The sequence below is a fragment of the Anolis sagrei genome, chromosome 2 (genome assembly GCF_037176765.1).
Source record: "Anolis sagrei isolate rAnoSag1 chromosome 2, rAnoSag1.mat, whole genome shotgun sequence".
Taxonomy (NCBI): Eukaryota; Metazoa; Chordata; class Lepidosauria; order Squamata; family Dactyloidae; genus Anolis; species Anolis sagrei.
In genome coordinates this window covers 302,944,061-302,964,939 of record NC_090022.1, presented here as the reverse complement: position 1 = coordinate 302,964,939, position 20,879 = coordinate 302,944,061, and the positions used below count along the sequence as shown (strand labels likewise).

Below are 20,879 nucleotides of genomic sequence, written 5' to 3'. Positions count from 1 at the left end.
AGTCCAACCCCATTCTGCCAAGAAGTAGGAATATTGCATTCAAATCACCCCTGACAAATGGCCATCCAGCCTCTGCTTAAAAGCTTCCAAAGAAGGAGCCTCCACCACACTCCGGGGCAGAGAGTTCCACTGCTGAACGGCTCTCACAGTCAGGAAGTTCTTCCTCATGTTCAGATGGAATCTCCTCTCTTGTAGTTTGAAGCCATTGTTCCGCGTCCTAGTCTCCAGGGAAGCAGAAAACAAGCTTGCTCCCTCCTCCCTGTGGCTTCCTCTCACATATTTATACATGGCTATCACATCTCCTCTCAGCCTTCTCTTCTTCAGGCTAAACATGCCCAGTTCCCTAAGCCGCTCCTCATAGGGCTTGTTCTCCAGACCCTTGATCTTCTGAGTCGCCCTCCTCTGGACACATTCCAGCTTGTCAATATCTCTCTTGAATTGTGGTGCCCAGAATTGGACACAATATTCCAGGTAAACTAGTCTAACCAAAGCGGAATAGAGCATGGGGAGCATGACTTCCCTAGATCTAGGCACTAGGCTCCTCTTGATGCATGAGGCCAAAATCCCATTGGCTTTTTTTGCCGCCACGTCACATTGTTGGCTCATGTTTAACTTGTTGTCCACGAGGACTCCAAGATCTTTTTCACACGTCCTGCTCTCGAGCCAGGCATTGTCCCCCATTCTGTATCTTTGCATTTCATTTTTTCTGCCAAAGTGGAGTATCTTGCATTTGTCACTGTTGAACTTCATTTTGTTAGTTTTGGCCCATCTCTCTAATCTGTCAAGATCGTTTTGAATCCTGCTCCTGTCCTCTGGACTATTGGCTATCCCTCCCTAACCAAACAGTTATATTGCATTTTTTATCAAACAAACAAACAAACCACAAAGTTTGCAGGCTTGGTAGTTGATTAAATGTCCTTTGACCAGTAGCTGGGCCCTCTCGGGCGCTCCAATCTTCCGGGGAGGCCCTTCTCTCACCCCTGACAGTCTCTCAAGCTCGCCTAGTGAGTACAAGGAAGAGAGGCTTTTCCGCTGCGGCTCCCCGTCTCTGGAACTCACTGCCTGGAGAAATTAGGAAAGCCCCTTCCCTAGAAATCTTCAAAAAGAACCTTAAAACCTGGCTCTTCCGCTGCACCTTTGATGAGTAGGTATATAATCCCTCATGATTGCTCTGCCTCAAAGTTCTGTCACTGGAGTATGCGTCCCCCCTCATGGGAAAGCTTGATTCCACAACTCCTGCTAAAATGAGCCCTCCTTTGTAAATTACCTGCTTCCCTCTTTTATCTCACCGATTTGCTACCGGGCTCAATTCAAAGTGCTGGCGCTGGCCTTTAAAGCCCTAAACGGTTCTGGCCCAACCTACCTATCCGAACGTATCTCGGCCTATCAGCCCACCAGGACCCTAAGATCTCCTGGGGAGGCCCTGCTCTCTATCCCGCCTGCTTCACAGGTGCAGCTGGCGGGGACGAGAGACAGGGCCTTTTCTGTGGTGGCCCCTCGGCTCTGGAACGCCCTTCCCATGGAGGTAAGGTCAGCCTCCTCGCTGATGGTATTCCGAAGAAGACTAAAAACTTGGATGTTCAAGCAGGCATTTGGTTAATTCGGTGCAATGAAAGTGTTGATTACGGATTGGTAATATGGATGATGCAATTGGACCAGGATTTTAGTTAGGAGATGTATTGGATTGTGATTTCGTGTAATATTGTGTATTATGTTTTTTATGGTTTTAATTGTATACTGTGCACTGTATATTTTGTTGTAAACCGCGTTGAGTCGCCAATTAGGCTGAGAAACGGCGGTATACAAGGACAGTAAATAAATAAATAAATAGTTTTAATCTGCTTGTCCTTTTAATCACTACATGTAGCCCGCCCATTATTATTGCGCATGTGCATATTTTTATTTTTATATTATGTATTTATATGTTTTATGTAACTACGATGTTATTGTTTATTGTTTGCGTTTTCAGCTTGTGTTTTTGGTTTTTCGTTATTGTAATTGTTATTTGGGCTTGGCCTCATGTAAGCAGCTCCAAGTCCCCATTGGGGAGATGGTGGCGGGGTAATAAATACAGTTTATTATTATTTATTATTATTAGCTGGCCACTTGGAGTGTCTCTAGTGTTACTATAAGAAGGTCCTCCATTGTGCATGTAGCAGGGCTCACGTTGCATTGCACTAGGTGGTCAGTGGATGGCTCTTCTCCACACTCGCCTGTCGTGGACTCCACGTTGTGGCCCCATTTCTTAAGGTTGCCTCTGCATCTTGTGGTGCCAGAGCGCAGTTTGTTCAGCACCTTCCAAGTCGCCCAGTTTTTTGTGTGCCCTTCACATTGCAAGCTACGCATGAGTGAGTGACTGCAGGGCGCCTCAAGAGCGCCCCTCGGGGATTTGCGCTATACACAAATGCGCACCTTGCATATTGCTTCAGCCGCCCCTAGTCTCTCATTTGGTCTCAGCCATTGATTGAGGTTCTGGGTTTGAACCTTCCACTTCTGGACTCTTGCTTGCTGGGGTGTTCCAGCGAGTCTCTCTGTAGATCTTAGAAAACTATTTCTTGATTTAAGTCGTAGATGTTCTGGCTGATACCCAAACAAGGGATGAGCTGGAGATGTCTCTGCCTTGATCCTTTCGCTATTGGCTGCTACTTCCCGGCGGATGTCAGGTGGTGCAATACCGGCTAAGCAGTGTAATTTCTCCAGTGGTGTAGGGCGCAGACACCCCGTGATAATGCGGCATGTCTCATTAAGAGCCACATCCACTGTTTTAGCGTGGTGAGATGTGTTCCACACTGGGCATGCGTACTCAGCAGCAGAGTAGCATAGGGTATTGATTCTATGATTCTATGGTAAGGGCAGATATCTTCACATAATAATAATACTTTATTTATATATCGCTCTATCTCCCTGAGGGGACTCAGGGCGGTTTCCAAATAGCAAAACACCAACTTACAGAGTACGCAAAACATAAGCATTGAATTATCAAAACAACACAAATACATTACTATTAGGAATTGTAGGAGTTGGAGTTCAAAACACACTGAGGGTCCAAATTTGCCCAGGCCTGTGCTAAATCTATTCATTTTGATCTGGAGGTGGGTTTGCTCTGCATGTGGACTGCCAATCCTTCTCACAGCTTTGCAATTCAGAGGGATTGCATTTAGCATTCTCCAAGGTCCAATATTCTTTCTAGTTAATTAATGAGCACACAAATCACCGCAGGGACAAAAGGTCTGAGTGAGTGCAGCATTTAAAAGGGCCAGAAGGTCATCTGGCTCTCAGGCTTTGCATTAAAGCAATGCCCAGTCTGACCTTTGGACGTTGTTGTTGTTCCGTGCCTCCTCTCTGCACACCAAGCCACAACCACGGCCATCATCCTGCACCACATTTTGCTCTAGTTTTTCAGTGAGTATCATCATCAACTCTCAACCAATTCAACACAGTTTGTGCCAGCCACAAAAACAAAGTTTCTAGAGTAGAACAACTACTTCCAAAGTCAGGACCACACAATTAAACAGGAAATCACACTTTCAAACTGGGAACAGAAAAAAAAAATCAAATTTTGTTATCTATATAAATAAAAATGTAATGTTCATTTGTGAGATTAACATAATTCAAAAACCACTGGACGAGCTGACACCAAATTTGGACACAATACATCTAACAACCCAATGAGTTACCATCACTCATAAAAACACTGAAAAACACAACAGAAGGGACTTAAAAAGCCAAAAAACAAAAATACATTACAACACATGCGCATGGGAGGGATAGCCAATAGTCCAGAGGACAGGAGCAGAATTCAAAACGATCTTGACAGATTAGAGAGATGGGCCAAAACTAACAAAATGAAGTTCAACAGTGACAAATGCAAGATACTCCACTTTGGCAGGAAAAATGAAATGCAAAGATACAGAATGGGGGACAATGCCTGGCTTGAGAGCAGTACGTGTGAAAAAGATCTTGGAGTCCTCGTGGGGAGGAAGGTGAACATGAGCCAGGAATGTGATGTGGCGGCAAAAAAAGCCAATGGGATTTTGGCCTGCATCAAGAGGAGCATAGTGTCTAGATCTAAGGAAGTCATGCTACCCCTCTATTCTGCTTTGGTTAGACCACATCTGGAATACTGTGTCCAATTCTGGGCACCACAATTCAAGAGAGATATTGACTCTAAGCTGGAATGTGTCCAGAGGAGGGCGACTAAAATGATCAAGGGTCTGGAGAACAAGCCCTATGAGGAACGGCTTAGGGAACTGGGCATGTTTAGCCTGAAGAAGAGAAGGCTGAGAGGAGATATGATAGTCATGTATAAATATGTGAGAGGAAGCCACAGGGAGGAGGAGGGAGCAAGCTTGTTTTCTGCTTCCTTGGAGACTAGGACGCAATGGAACAATGGCTTCAAACTACAAAAGAGGAGATTCCATCTGAACATGAGGAAGAACTTCCTGACTGTGAGAGCCGTTCAGCAGTGGAACTCTCTGCCCCGGAGGGAGTGTGGTGGAGGCTCCTTCTTTGGAAGCTTCTAAACAGAGGCTGGATGGCCATCTGTCAGGGGTGCTTTGAATGCAATATTCCTGCTTCTTGGCAGAATGGGGTTGGACTGGATGGCCCATGAGGTCTCTTCCAACTCTTCAATTCTATAATTCTATGAAAACCACATATATACACATACTAGCTGCGCCTGGCACATGTTGCTGTGGCCCAGTCTGTGTATGTGTGTTTTGTGTGTGTATATATTTGTGTATATATGTGGTTTTGCGTTGTATTATTTATTAGCTTTTTAAGCGCTTTCCGCTGTGTTTTTCAGTGTGTTTATGAGTGATGGTCACTCATTGGTCTGAGAGTTGTCTTGTGTCTAAATTTGGTGTCCATTCGCCCAGTGGTTTTTGAGTTATGTTAATCCCACAAACATATATTACATTTTTTATTTATACTAGCCATACCCTGCCACGCGTTGCTGTGGCCCAGTCCGTGTATATGTATTTTGTGTGTGCATATATTTGTGTATATGTGTGTTTGCATATATATGTGTGTGTGGTTTTGCGCATGTGTTGTAATGTATTTTTGTTTTTTTGCTTTTTATTTATTTATTTATTTACTTTACTTCTCAGCCCGACAGGCGACTCAACGCAGTTTACAGCAAAAAGGTAAAAAGTCAATCAAACGATATACAATTTAAAAACCATTAAAAGCATAGTATACAAAATAATGACACAACAATAACAGCCCGATAACATCTCGTAACTAGAATCGTGATCCAATTCATCGTCCATAATTCCGTTCCTGTGTTCATCATATTCTTTGCACTGTTTATCCGAATGCCCGTTCAAACAGCCAAGTTTTTAATTTTCTTTGAAACACCATTAGTGAAGGGGCTGATCTAATGTCCATGGGGAGTGCGTTCCACAGCCGAGGGGCCACCACAGAGAAGGCCCTGTCCCTCGTCCCTGCCAGCCGCACCTGTGAAGCAGGCGGGATAGAGAGCAGGGCCTCCCCAGAAGATCTCAGAGTCCTGGTGGGTTCATAGCACCGGGATTGTGGTGCAGCTGGCTGAGTGTCAGCTGCATTAAGATCACTCTGACCAAAAGGTCATGAGTTCGAAGCCAGCCTGGGCTGGAGTGGGTGTCCAGCCATTGTGTAGCCCGTTGTCGACCTTTGCAACCCGAAAGACAGTTGCATCTGTCAAGTAGGAAAATAAGGCACCACCTTAAAGTGTGGGAGGCTAAATTTAACTAATTTATGAGGCCATAAAGAAAAAAGACTCCGGGGAATGTGGAATGCGGAAGAACTTCATCGGTGTCGCTGATGGACGATGAAAAGCAGCAGCTCCCCTGGCGGCCAGAAAAAAGTTAAATAGCCTCGGTGTATTTGTGTGTTAAAACGTTGTTTGTCAAAACTGGCATTGAATGTTTGCCATATATGTGTTGACTGTAATCCGCCCTGAGTCCCCTGCGGGGTGAGGAGAAGGGCGGAATATAAGAACTGTAAATAAATAAAATAAATAGGCAGAGATACATTCGGATAGGTAGCTTGGGCCACCTTTTTAAGTCCCTTCTGCTGTTTTTCAGTGTTTTAATGAGTGATGGTCACTCGTTGGCCTGAGAGGTGTGTTGGGTCCAAATTGGGTGTCCATTCGTCCAGTGGTTTTTGAGTTATTTTAATCCCACAAAATGAACATGACATTGTTATTTATATAGATAGAAGATTATTATTATTATTATTATTATTATTATTATTATTACCTTCCTGCCCCTCTCTCTCCCTTTTCAGGGGGTCAGCCTAGATGGCCTTTGGGGTCCCCTCCCAACCCCCTTGGAGCCCCTTCCTCCCCGCCAGGCTTGGGCCTTCCCCTTACCCGCTGGGCCTTTTCCCAGGCTTGGTTGAGGCGGGCCAGGCGGAAGGCGGCGGGGGCGGTGGCCTCGGGAGTGGAACCCGGGCCTTGGTTGGCCTCCCGCGAGTACTTGCTCCCGGAGCCCGGCTCCAGGGCCACAAACAGCGCCAGCGTCGCCCACAAAGTCTTCATCTTGCTCCTTCTCTGTCCGACCAAATCTCGGGTCACATGACAGTGCGCGCTCTTATTGGCCGCCCGCGTTGCCTGGGACACCAAAGCCCGACGCGATTGGCTGGGCCGCTTTCACTGCTGACGAATAGGACGAGAGACTGTGAGAACGGACGTTCCTATTGGCTGCCCGCGTAGCCTAGGAAACCAAAGCCCGATGCGATTGGCTGGGCTGATGAATATGAGAAAGGCTGTGAAAAACGGACGTTCCTATTGGTCGCCCGCGTCGCCTAGGGAACCGAAGCCCCACGCGATTGGCTGGGCTGATGAATATGAGAAAGGCTGTGGAAAACGGACGTTCCTATTGGCCGCCCGCGTAGCCTAGGAAACCGAAGCCCGACGCGATTGGCTGGGCTGATGAATATGAGAAAGGCTGTGGAAAACGGACGTTCCTATTGGCTCTCCGCGTCGCCTAGGAAACCGAAGCCCGACGCGATTGGCTGGGCTTATGAATATGAGAAAGGCTGTGGAAAACGGACGTTTCTATTGGTCGCCCGCGTCGCCTAGGGAACCGAAGTCCGACGCGATTGGCTGCGCTGATGAACATGAGAAAGGCTGTGAAAAACGGACGTTCCTATTGGTCGCCCGCGTCGCCTAGGAAACCGTAACCCGACGCGATTGGCTGGGCCGGTGAATAGAAAGATAGATTGCTGTTTACCTTTTGGGGAAAGGGGGCGGCGCCTCAGAAGGGCTGTGTGATCCCATTGGCTGCTGCCCTCCCTCCTCGAATAGAGGGCGAGCGGCGATTGGCCCGTTTTAGCCGTCTCCGAGACAACCTCAAGTCCCGCCTGGGACAACTTGGGCCCTCCCTCCAGGTGTTTTGGACTTCAATTCCCACAATTCCTAATTTTTTCTTACTTAGGCGATCCCTCGCTTTCCGAAGATGATTGTCTTCCAACATTCTTGTGGGTCCGTATGTGGCTGTGGAGCCCTATTCTTGATCAGCATTGTCTCCTGAAGTGAGGGCATCGGTTTCCAGGTGGAAGGCGGTCCCGGTCGGGGTTGGCTTGACACGCCTTCCTCTTGGCACGCTTCCCCCTTTCGCCCTCCATTCGTGCCTCCTCGAATTCTGCAGCACTGCTGGTCACAGCTGACCTCCATCTGGAGCGCTCAACGGCCAGGTCTTCCCAGTTCTCAGTGTCTATGCCAGAGTGTTTAAGGTTGGCTTTGAGCCCATCTTTAAATCTCTTTTCCTGCCCACCAACATTCCGTTTTCCGTTCTTGAGTTCGGAATAGAGCAACTGCTTTGGGAGACGGTGGTCGGGCATCCGGACAACGTGGCCGGCCCAGCGGAGTTGATGGCGGAGGACCATCGCTTCAATGCTGGTGGTCTTTGCTTCTTCCAGCATGCTGACGTTTGTCCACTTCTCTTCCCAGGAGATTTGCAGGATTTTCCAGAGGCAGCGCTGATGGAATCGTTCCAGGAGTTGCATGTGACGTCTGTTGACAGTCCACGTCTCACAGGCATAGAGCAGGGTTGGGAGGACAATGGCTTTATAGACAAGCCCCTTGGTCTCCCTACGGATGTCCCGGTCCTCAAACACTCTCTGCTTCATTCGGGAAAATGCTGCACTCGCAGAGCTCAGGCGGTGTTGTATTTCGGCGTCAATGTTGACTTTGGTGGAGAGGTGGCTGCCAAGGGAGAGGAAATGGTCCACATTTTCTAATGTGACACCATTAAGCTGTATCTCTGGCATTGGAGAGGGGACGGCTGGTGACTGCTGGAAAAGCACCTTGGTTTTCTCAATGTTCAATGACAAGCCGAGCTTCTCGTATGCTTCTGTGAAGGTGTTTAGAGTGGCTTGTAGATCTTCTTCTGAATGCGCACAGACGACGTTGTCATCAGCGTACTGGAGTTCTATAACAGATGTTGTTGTAACCTTGGTTTTGGCTTTCAGTCTGCTGAGGTTGAATAGCTTGCTGTTAGGAATTGTGGGAATTGAAGTCTAAAAACCCCTGAAGGGAGGTATTAATAAAAGTGCAATTCAAAACAATCAACATTACAATATAAAACATATATAAAAACCCTTAAAGCATATAATTAATTGGGAATTTTTAAAATACTGTTTATATTTAATCCTGTTTTAATGTTTGCATATTGGTATATTTTTAATTGCATGCTGGTGCTTTTATGTTAAGTCGCTCTGAGTCTCCTGCAGAAGAGAGAAAGCAGGATATATTATTATTATTATTATTATTATTATTATTATTATTATTATTACTCGACTGCCCTGGCCCTATGCGATGAGATGCTGGGAGATGTAGTTTTGTAAGGTCATTTAGCCTTTCTTACAACTCTCCAGTTCCCAGACCGCCTTCACATTGGGCCATGGCAATGAAACAGATTGATATGCCTATGCATTTCATCTCCCTTTTTATTGGGTACTGAAAGGGTTTTTGGGTAAAATTAGCCAATGCTAAGCAAGGGGCTTTAAATGAAATTAGCAGCACGGAAGAAAATGTTTTTAAGAAACAAGATGTGACACGTAGAAGTCATACAAAGTTCAAGCTTACTTCAGAAGTTGAGTTGTGGTTAAGCCAAAGGTTGTGGTTAAGTGCAGAGTTCGCAGGTACAAGAAGGTACTTTCTATCAAAAGGTCAAGGGAGTGGGGCTAGAAAAAGAGTACTTTCCATGACAAAAAAAACCCCTTGTATTACTTGAGTATAAAGGTCAGCAGAAACAGGGGAGGGCGCGGCAGTCTATGAAAGCACAAAAAGAAGTGCTGTCTGTCCGCCCCATGTTGATCAGCTTGAATAAATGGTGTCTTACATGAACCAATTGGACTCTGTGGATTTCTTCGAAAACGGACCCCGCACCCTAAACCCGTGATCCATTACAGTACATATGATTTTAATGTGTTTAAATTTTATGTCTTTTTAATATACATGTGTCTTAATGTTCTCACATCCTAATTATGTATTTTGACTGTGTTGCACCTTCCCTCCAGCTATACAGAAAGGCAAGTAACCATTGTTGTTACTATTGTTACGAGGGTTGAATGAAAAGTAATGCCTCCATCTTCATTACTTGGGATTGGATGGGAATATTTTAATAAATCAAACGCAGAAATAATCCTGAGAAGGTGCTTTTGAACTTGCTTGAAGTTTCTCTCTGAGTGATACAAGGATCGTCCTGAATCAATCTGTCAACCTTTTGCTTGTGATTGCTTTCACAGGACGCCCAACTCTTTGTTTGTCACGCAAGTCAGATGTTCCACCTCAACATCTTTAAACTTACTCACCCAATGATGCACAGTACTCACATCAACACAATCACCATAAACAGCTTATATTTTCTAATGAATCTCCTTTGGGGTGACATCTTCTGCATGTTGCTTAAGTCGCAACTGGTTTCCATACTTCGCACTTTAACAACACAACCGTTCAATGCTAAGGCTTCCTGCCAAAATGGAACTGTAGAGGAGAGTCTACTGAACAAGCCAGTACCTGTCGCATACCTGTACTGCCATCTGTTGAGGAGTTATGAAGGTGGAGGCATTACTTTTCATTCAACCCTCGTAGTATTATTATTATTAATATTATTATTTTTATTTTTCATTCAACCCTCGTACTTTAAAAATCTTATTCATTGTATATATATCTTTTGCTTGTGAAACTCGGTGGTTACGTTCGCAGGACATCCAACTCTTTGTTTGTCACACAAGTCGGATGTTCCCACCTCAACATCTTTAAACTTACTCGCCCACGACGTACAGTACTCACACCAACACAATCACTATAAACAGCTTCCACTCTCTGATGAATCTTCTTTGGGGTGACACCTTCTTGTTGAATGAAACCCCCCTGGGCAAAATTATTTGTTCCCATTGTGTCTGGACATCTGTAACACAATAGCCCAACGGACAGGAAGATGGCCCATTGCCTTTTTCCTGCCTGCCTCAGGGGAAGTTGCTATTTTTCACAATGCGCCTTTGTGTGTGGGACCCCTCGCCACGGAAGGAACCTGATTGTCTTCTTCTACGCCCCTCTCCTCTGCAAAGATCCAGAATGGGGGACAATGCCTGGCTCGAGAGCAGTACGTGTGAAAAAGATCTTGGAGTCCTCGTGGACAACAAGTTAAACATGAGCCAACAATGTGATGTGGTGGCAAAAAAAGCCAATGGGATTGTGGCCTGCATCAAGAGGAGCCTAGTGTCTAGATCTAGGGAAGTCATGCTCCCCATGCTCTATTCCGCTTTGGTTAGACCACTTTACCTGGAATATTGTGTCCAATTCTGGGCACCACAATTCAAGAGAGAGATTGATGAGCTGGAATGTGTCCAGCTTATCAATGCGCCAGTACCTGCCGCATACCTGTACTCCGTCTGTTGAGGAATTACGAAGGTGGAGGCATTACTTTCCATTCAACCCTCCAAATGGAACTGTAGAGTCTACTGAACAAGCCTATACCTGCCGCATACCTGTATTGCTATCTGTTGAGGAGTTACGAAGGTGAAGGCATGACTTTTCATTCAACCCTCATATTATTATTATTATTATTATTATTATTATGCTTTTCCTGCATGGCAGGGGGTCGGACCAGATGGCCCATGTGATCTCTTCCAACTATTATTCTATTATTATTATTATTATTCAAGTGGCGTCCAACTGCATTGATTCTCAAGTGTCGATGCTCCTTTGGTTGGTATTTCGATTACTGCCAGATCTACACTGTGCAATGAATGCAGTTCGATACCTTTTGGAGGAGGGGTCCTTCTGGGCTTTGAACCCAATGGATTTGCAGTCCGTGTTTGATTCTATTAGTTTATTTGTGGATCAGACGGGATACAAATCTAAATTTAAATAAAAAATAAACTGCTTCCTTTCCGTTTTTGGGTGGCGTGTCTGCCCTTTGGGCCGGCTCCTCGGAGGAGTGCAAGCCTGGCCCCGATCCATCCCTTTGGCCAATGAAAAAGAGTTGTGGCCCCACAGATGCCGCTTTGTGGTGATTCCAGCATTTGACAGAGTCCTGGGTTTTTTAGTTGGCCCCAGAGCCCTATATGCTTTGCCCTCTGTAGAAGAGAGTCTACTGAACAAGCCAGAACTTGCTGCATACCTGCACTCCCATCTGTTGAGGAGTTACGAAGGTGGAGGCATTACTTTCCATTCAACCCTCCAAATGGAACTGTAGAGGAGAGTCTACTGAACAAGCCAGTACCTAACACATACCAGTACTGCCACCTGTTGAGGAGTTACAAAGGTGGAAGCATTACTTTCCATTCAACCCTCCAAATGGAACTGTAGAGGAGAGTCTACTGAACAAGCCAGTACCTAACACATACCAGTACTGCCATCTGTTGAGGAGTTACGAAGGTGGAGGCATTACTTTCCATTCAACCCTCCAAATGGAACTGTAGAGGAGAGTCTACTGAACAAGCCAGTACCTAACACATACCAGTACTGCCATCTGTTGAGGAGTTACAAAGGTGGAAGCATTACTTTCCATTCAACCCTCCAAATGGAACTGTAGAGGAGAGTCTACTGAACAAGCCAGTACCTAACACATACCAGTACTGCCATCTGTTGAGGAGTTACAAAGGTGGAGGCATTACTTTCCATTCAATCCTCCTAATGGAACTGTAGAGGAGAGTCTACTGAACAAGCCAGTACCTAACACATACCAGTACTACCATCTGTTGAGGAGTTACAAAGGTGGAGGCATTACTTTCCATTCAATCCTCCTAATGGAACTGTAGAGGAGAGTCTACTGAACAAGCCAGTACCCAACACATACCAGTACTGCCATCTGTTGACGAGTTATGAAGGTGGAAGCATTACTTTCCATTCAACCCTCGAAATGGAACTGTAGAGGAGAGTCTACTGAACAAGCCAGTACCTAACACATACCAGTACTGCCATCTGTTGAGGAGTTACGAAGGTGGAGGCATTCCTTTCCATTCAACCCTCCAAATGGAACTGTAGAAGAGAGTCTACTGAACAAGCCAGTACCTAACACATACCAGTACTGCCATCTGTTGAGGAGTTACGAAGGTGGAGGCATTGCCTTCCATTCAACCCTCCAAATGGAACTGTAGAGGAGAGTCTACTGAACAAGCCAGTACCTAACACATACCAGTACTGCCATCTGTTGACGAGTTACGAAGGTGGAAGCATTACTTTCCATTCAACCATTCAACCCTCCAAATGGAACTGTAGAGGAGAGTCTACTGAACAAACCAGTACCTAACACATACCAGTACTGCCATCTGTTGAGGAGTTACAAAGGTGGAGGCATTGCCTTCCATTCAACCCTCCAAATGGAACTGTAGAGGAGAGTCTACTGAACAAGCCAGTACCTAACACATACCAGTACTGCCACCTGTTGAGGAGTTACAAAGGTGGAAGCATTACTTTCCATTCAACCCTCCAACTGTAGAGGAGAGCCTACTGAACAAGCCAGTACCTAGCACATACCAGTACTGCCATCTGTTGAGGAGTTACAAAGGTGGAGGCATTACTTTCCATTCAATCCTCCAAATGGAACTGTAGAGGAGAGTCTACTGAACAAGCCAGTACCTAACACATACCAGTACAGCCACCTGTTGAGGAGTTACAAAGGTGGAGGCATTACTTTCCATTCAACCCTCCAACTGTAGAGGAGAGTCTACTGAACAAGCCAGTACCTAACACATACCAGTACTGCCACCTGTTGAGGAGTTACGAAGGTGGAGGCATTACTTTCCATTCAACCCTCCAAATGGAACTGTAGAGGAGAGTCTACTGAACAAGCCAGTACCTAACACATACCAGTACAGCCACCTGTTGAGGAGTTACAAAGGTGGAGGCATTACTTTCCATTCAACCCTCCAAATGGAACTGTAGAGGAGAGTCTACTGAACAAGCCAGTTCAGTAGACTCTGAAGTATACATCCCAGGTTCCCTTGGGAAAGAGGTGCAATTCTGGAGTGACCGTGGCGGGGCGTGTAAAATCAAGTGCCTGTGCATAAGAGAGATTGGCCTGTGCATGTGTGTGCATGTGTGTGCATGCGTGAGAGGCATATGTATGTGGACTCATTGGTCTGGGATTTCTAGTGTGGCGTGGAAGGGGATTTACCTGGACTCTCTCCTGCAAGGCGGCCACTGTGGGATTGGACAAACTTGGGCTTTCCCTCCAGGTGTTTTGGACTCCAACTCCCACAATTCCTAACAGCCTACCGGCTGTTAGGAATTGTGGGAGTTGTAGTCCAACACACCTGGAGGGAGGGCCCAAGTTGGCCCATGCCAGGTTTAACTGAACACATATGGGAAGGTCTGCCAACCCCTTTCTTCCTCCAGCTGGAAATTTTCTCAATCCAAAGAAGTGTTGAAGGCTTTCATGGCTGGAATCGCTGGGTTGTTGTAGGTTTTTCTGTTGAAGCATTCTCTCCTGACATTTCGCCTGCATCTATGGCAAGCATCCTCAGATATATAAACCCTTTTTCCTAGTTCCAACAGACCTCACTACCTCTGAGGATGCTTGCCATAGATGCAGGCGAAACGTCAGGAGAGAATGCCTCCAGAACATGGACATATAGCCCGAAAAAAAACCTACAACAATCCTTTCACACCTAGCTCCAGCAGACAAGAGACCTTTGTCCCACCCTGGTCATTCCACAAATATATAAACCCTTTTTCCCAGTTCCAACAGACCTCACTACCTCTGAGGATGCTTGCCATAGATGCAGGCGAAACGTCAGGAGAGAATGCCTCCAGAACATGGCCATATAGCCCGAAAAAAAACCTACAACAATCCTTTCACACCTAGCTCCAGCAGACAAGAGACCTTTGTCCCACCCTGGTCATTCCACAAATATATAAACCCTTTTTCCTAGTTCCAACAGACCTCACAACCTCTGAGGATGCTTGCCATAGATGCAGGCAAAATGTCAGGAGAGAATGCCTCCAGAACATGGCCATATAGCCCGAAAAAACCTACAACAATCCTTTCACACCTAGCTCCAGCAGACAAGAGACCTTTGTCCCACCCTGGTCATTCCACAAATATATAAACCCTTTTTCCTCGTTCCAACAGACCTCACAACCTCTGAGGATGCTTGCCATAGATGCAGGCGAAACGTCAGGAGAGAATGCCTCCAGAACATGGCCATATAGCCCGAAAAAACCTACAACAACCCAGAGAGGAAACAATCTGGGACATCTAATCACCTCTCAACAAAAGATTGCCCCAGGCACTGCCAGGCCATCCAAAGCTTATCGAGGTGGTCAGTGGAAACACTCCCACCTAGCTCCAGCAGACAAGAGTCCTTTGTCCCACCCTGGTCATTCCACAAATATATAAACCCTTTTTCCTCGTTCCAACAGACCTCACTCCCTCTGAGGATGCTTGCCATAGATGCAGGCAAAATGTCAGGAGAGAATGCCTCCAAAACATGGCCATATAGCCCGGAAAATCCTACAACAACCCAGTGATTCCAGCCATGAAAGCCTTCGACAATACAATCCTATGCACCTTCCCAGATGTGGCTGGACTCCAACTCCCAGCATCCCCTCTAAGGCACCACAGGATTCCCAGCCCAGATCTAAAGCATGGATGGGCTCTGTGGGTGTGTAGTGTGTATAGGCATGTGCACACTCACACATACTGGGGCTTGTTGTACATTGTCTTGTGGGCATGTTCGATGGGAAGGATGGCACCGGAGCAGGGGCGCATGGGAATGCTGCTTCACGCGGCACTTCCCCTGCATTTGCCACAATGCCAGCAATGCCCCGTGTGCTGGCTCTTCTGACATGCTCTGTGTCACTTGGAACCTCAATTGCAACTCCCATCATCTCGAAAAGGCCACTTTGGAGTGTCCTGAAGCCTCTCAGAGGAGCTTGGTGTCTCTTCGTCTCTCCCAAACAAACCCTTGTCTAATGTCTTCTCGAAGGCTTCCATGGCTGGAATCACTGGGTTGTTGTAGGTTTTTTCGGGCTATATGGCCATGTTCTGGAGGCATTCTCTCCTGACGTTTCGCCTGCATCTCTGGCAAGCATTCTCAGAGGGAGTGAGGTCTGTTGGAACTAGAAAAAAGGGTTTATATATCTGTGGAACGACCAGGGTGGGGCAAAGGACTCTTGTCTGCTGGAGCTAGGGGTGAATGTCTCAACTGACCACCTTGATTAGCGAGGTCTGTTGGAACTAGGAAAAAGAGTTTATATATCTGTGGAATAACCAGGGTGGGACAAAGGACTCTTGTCTGTTGGAGCTAGGGGGTGAATGTTTCAACTGGCCACCCTGATTAGCATATAATGGCCTGAGAGTGCCTGGGGCAATCTTTTGTTGAGAGGTGATTAGATGTCCTTTTCTGTTCTGTTCTAATTTTAGGGTTTTTTAATACTGGTAGCCAGATTGTGTTCATTTTCATGGTTTCCCCCTTTCTGTTGAAATTGTCCACCAGTTTCTTGTGGATTTCAATGGCTTCTCTGTGTCGTCTGACATGGTGGTTGTGAGAGTGGTCCAGCATTTCTGTGTTCTCAAATAATAATCTGCTGTGTCCAGGTTGGTTCATCTGGTGCTCGGCTATGGCTGTTGTGGTTCAACAGGCTCCTGAGCGGCCTGAGCCTGATGGTTTTCGGTTTTCACAGTTTTCTCAGCCTGCTTCTGAGATGGAGAAGCAGTTCTCACAGGACAGGAATGCAACTGATAAGGAGGAGGGCCAGGTGCTGCTTCAAAGGGATAACGAAACCCTGAGACGGAGCTCTCGGATCACAGCCAAGTTAGGTCAGCGTCAGGTCAAGGGAGCAGTGAGAAAGTAGATTGTGGGAAACTAGATTGTTTTGATGTGCAAAATGTATTTAGGGCTTCCACGGGCAATTCTTAGCTGTCAGTTTCAACGTGGCTATCTGCTAGCTGTTTCATGCTCCTGCTTTGGAGGAAACTTCGTGCTGCTTTTGGGCTAAGCTGCTGGGCACAGGGTTTGTGCTTTACTGCTTCAAGGTTCCTGTTTACCTTGATTTTCTCTTAAAGATTTCTGGAACTGTACCGTGTATTTTACCTGAACTTTGGAACTTTGTATTGATTTAACCTTTGCCTTCTTTTGGAAACTTTACAATAAACTATAAATCCTACAGCCGTGGTCTGGTGGTGTTTGAGAGCAAGGTGAAGCTTAACCTGAGGTGCCACAATGGCCGATTTCTCTGGTTGAAGGAGTCTGCAGTGCCTTTCAGGTTCCTTGATTCGTGTTTGGGCAAAGCTGAGTTTGAGGGTCCCTATGTAGACGTGTCCACAGCTGCATTGGATACGGTAGACTCCTGCAGAAGTGAGAGGATCCCTCTCGTCCTTTGAAATCCACAAGCATGTAGACAATTTCAACAACAGAGAGGAAACAAATAAGGACATCTAATCATTTCTCAACAAAAGATTGCCCCAGGCACTGCCAGGCCATCAAATGCTAATCAAGGTGGTCAGTTGAAACATTCACACCTAGCTCCAGCAGACAAGAGTCCTTTGTCCCACCCTGGTCATTCCACAGATATATAAACCCATTTTCCTAGTTCCAACAGACCTCACCACTTCTGAGAATGCTTGCCATAGATGCAGGCGAAACGTCAGGAGAGAATGCCTCTAGTTGGAGAGAATGCCTCTAGTTGGAGTCCAAAACACCTGGAGGGAGGGCCCAAGTTGGCCCATGCCAGGTTTAACTGAACACATATGGGAAGGTCTGCCAACCCCTTTCTTTCTCCAGCTGGAAATTTTCTCAATCCCAAGAAGTGTTGAAGGCTTTCATGGCTGGAATCGCTGGGTTGTTGTAGGTTTTTCTGTTGAAGCATTTTCTCCTGACATTTTGCCTGCACCTATGGCAAGCATCCTCAGATATATAAACTCATTTTTCCTACTTCCAACAGACCCCACAACCTCTGAGGAGGCTTGCCATAGATGCAGGCAAAACGTCAGGAGAGAATGCCTCCAGAACATGGCCATATAGCCCGAAAAAACCTACAACAACCCAGTGATTCCGGCCATGAAAGCCTTCGACAATACAATCCGGCGAAACGTCAGGAGAGAATGCCTCCAGAAAAAACCTATAGCCTGAACATATAGCCTGAAAAAACCTACAACAACCCAAACCCTTATCTCTCACACTCCAAACGCACACACACATCCCTTCTGGAGGAAACCCCCTCTCAAAGACTTGCAGGCATCCCTGGGCGGACCTTGCTCGGGGGCATGAAGGACCACTTGGCAGCTCCTGGTGGTGACCCTGGGGCAGAAGGGTCAAGGAGGCTGGCCAGAGACCCTTCTGCCCCAGAGTGGGTCCAGCAGCATTCTTTGAGGGAAAGGTGCCTGGGGCCAAGAGGAAGGGGGTGGACATAACCCCCCCCCCCCCCCCCGCTTTACCCCAGTTCCCCTCCGGGTAGCCCCACCTGAGGCCTTGCATAGCTTCAGCCTGGAAGTGCCCACCTGGCCCTCCCCACCCAGCCAGGCTTTCTGCCCCACACGGAAGCTGGGTGAAGGAAGGGCAGGGCAGGCCTTCCATCCATCGTGCAAATGGGGAAACAGTCCAGAGTCTAGTTCAGAAAGAAAGGGCCATTGCTCCCAAAATTCATGGGAGCACGCTGAGACCATTCAGTAGTGTCCCGGATCCCATTCCGATCTGAGAGTGCTTTGCCCCTTGAGCCAAGAGCCTGGTCAGTGGGCCACCTCCATCCCTGGTTGGGATCCACCTGTCGCAGGATCGGTTCACGTTTGAGACACAGATCAGGTGGAAAGAGGGCAAGAGCTCCTCCTCCTGGATTGTGGGCGTTTGGCAGCCTGAGCCTCACTCAGGAACCCCACATCTGGCACAGGCTGCCCGTATTCTGCCCATCTGAATGCCTTCCAAGTCTCCAGCAACGGAGATGACCCAAAGGCTGCGCAGGAGGGCATGGCGAGTCCAGCAGTTGCTGCGGGGCCTTGTGGTCGTGGCCCCGGCAAAGATCCGTCCAGAGCCTCCGCAGCCCCTCCGCCGGCCATCAGCTGGTGCAGACGCTGGTGATGGAGACGCCGGCCCCGGGGTCCACCAGGCCCAGCTCTTCCTGTTCGTTGATGCAGAGCTGGTAGCCGCAGCCCTTCCGGCGGGGAGGGGGCAACGGGCCGGCCAGGGGACCCCCACCCACGGTGGCCTCGGCCTTGGCCCGCGGGGGCAGCAGGAAGCCCACGCTGCCGGCGATCAGCATGTGCCAGATGCTGTGGATGTAGAAGTAGTTCTCCTCCGTCTCGACGAAGGCGTAGAGCAGGACGGCAGAGGCGGCGATCAGGGCACCGGGAAGCAGGTAGAAGAGCCAGCGCTGCCAGGTGGGCGGGTAGCAGTGCCGCCGGCGGATGCTGCGGGCTGTCTGCAGGGAGAGAAGGGGGAGACATTGATAACAGAGTCAAGGCTGAAATGAAATCCATTCCAGCCCGCTTGGGACATAAAGTAGATTAGGGGATAAAAGTGCCAAGTACAGAAGCTATAGTCAGACGAAGCAATGTTGGAATTGAGTCAAGACGTCTTTCCTGGTCCTTGGAAGCCTTGCCTTGGATAGATTCATGTGTGAAGTGCCTTGTTTGGTTTCATGATTCAAGTTTTGGAGTTTTACCTTGGAAGTTTCTGTATCTGTTTTTCATGAACTCTGATGAAACAATTTCCTGGATTATTTGTTTTTGTTTATCTTTCTACCTAATTGGATTTACCTATTTTTATGGAGTGTTTTTTTACTGCTACTGCTTTTTAATAGGCCTGGGTAACAACGGAAAAATTTGTTTCTAAAATCGATTCGTTTTTGGGGTTTTTTGCGTTTCGATATTTAAAATATTTCCGAAATTTTAATTTTAAAAAGTTCGATATTTACGAAATTTCGTAAATGGTAAAAATTTACAAAACAATAACGAATCGATTTCCGAAACAATAACGAATCGATTCGTTAATGGCGGACGCGACCGCGCAATACGCTAAAAAACCTCCAAATGGGACAGGGGGAACTTCTGAAGCTTAATTAAACCAAAAACAACTATAAAAACCCTTAGAAAACCTAAACAACTATAAAACTTGCCCCAGACATGCGGAAATAATAACGAAACGACTTCAAAACGATAACGAAACGAATACAATAACGAAATACGAAGCATTTCCGAAACGATTTAAAAATTCGTTTTTTTAAAAAATTGCTCCAGACTGGTTTGTTATCGTTTTGTCATTGAAAAATTAACGAATTTTTTAACGAATTACGAAATTAACGAACGAAACCGCCCAGCCCTACTTTTTAATTATCTTCAATAAACTGCTTGCATTTTTACTCAGCTGTGTGGTGTTTAAAGTCAGAGTGCAACACTCCAGGGCCAAAGTGCCCCCCTGGAAAGACCCATCCCCTGGTCACAAATGCTAACCTGTCAATCACAATGTAACTGCTCTGGTGTCCCAAAGGGGTGAGGAACCAGGGTGTGTTTGCTCCCTTGTTTGTGGTGCGCTTACCCAGGCGATGGCCATGATCCCCAAGGCAAAGAGGCTGGGTCCCAGCAGGTTCCAGAGGCCATGGCGGTCCAGCTGCAGCGCCATGGAGAGCAGCATAGCACCCAGCAGGTACAGCACCTGCCCAGGTGGGAGGGGAGAGGGACGCAAGGAAAGATTACATTATTATTAATAATACTATTAATATTATTAGGTTTATATTTATTTATACCACACTTTGTTTCACTCTGTATTCCTAAAAAAAGGTTATGGGCCCAGGGAGGATCCAAACTGTCGGAAGTCTGAGCTGCAAGGCATCTCGCCATTGGGAGCACCTCTCAGATTTCTCTGCTGCAGTTTCAGCAGCACGGGAATGGCAGCACTTTATGCCAGGCAGGAGGGCAACTTGGCATAAAGTGATGCCAAGCTGGCATGAAGTGCTGCCATTGTTTTGCCCAGGGCCCTCACCCTGGAAAGGCATGTTCCAGATAACCCAGGACTTGTCTGCTGGAGAAGATGGACTCTGTCCCCATAGCCTTAGGGCCAGGAATTATGGGAGATCATAGAATCAAAGAGTTGGAAGAGACCTCATGGGCCATCCAGTCCAACCCCATTCTGCCAAGAAGCAGGAATATTGCATTCAAATCACCCCTGACAAATGGCCATCCAGCCTCTGCTTAAAAGCTTCCAAAGAAGGAGCCTCCACCACACTCCGGGGCAGAGAGTTCCACTGCTGAACAGCTCTCACAGTCAGGAAGTTCTTCCTCATGTTCAGGTGGAATCTCCTCTCTTGTAGTTTGAAGCCATTCTTCCATTGCGTCCTAGTCTCCAAGGAAGCAGAAAACAAGCTTGCTCCCTCCTCCTCCCTGTGCCTTCCTCTCACATATTTATCCATGGCTATCATATCTCCTCTCAGCCTTCTCTTCTTCAGGCTAAAC

General features: G+C 47.0%; 2 protein-coding genes across 3 annotated transcripts in view; both read right to left on the bottom strand.

Annotated features, from left to right (window-relative positions):
- The window catches only part of LRPAP1 (LDL receptor related protein associated protein 1), a 30,287-nt gene extending 23,732 nt beyond the window's left edge, over positions 1-6,555 (bottom strand). The window contains exon 1 of one of the 2 annotated variants that reach the window (XM_067464723.1): positions 6,353-6,555. In XM_067464723.1, the coding sequence (XP_067320824.1) occupies positions 6,353-6,520 (168 nt within the window). In that variant the 5' untranslated portion in view covers positions 6,521-6,555. The remainder of the gene's footprint in view (positions 1-6,352) is intronic. The other variant, XM_067464722.1, reaches the window with a different exon arrangement.
- Positions 6,556-17,858: 11,303 nt separating this feature from the next.
- The window catches only part of TMEM8B (transmembrane protein 8B), a 73,327-nt gene continuing 70,306 nt past the window's right edge, over positions 17,859-20,879 (bottom strand). The window contains exons 12-13 of the mRNA XM_060761101.2: positions 19,966-20,082; positions 17,859-18,850 (exon numbers count right to left, since the gene is read on the bottom strand). Coding sequence (XP_060617084.2) covers positions 18,488-18,850; positions 19,966-20,082 — 480 coding nt within the window. The 3' untranslated portion in view covers positions 17,859-18,487. The remainder of the gene's footprint in view (positions 18,851-19,965; positions 20,083-20,879) is intronic.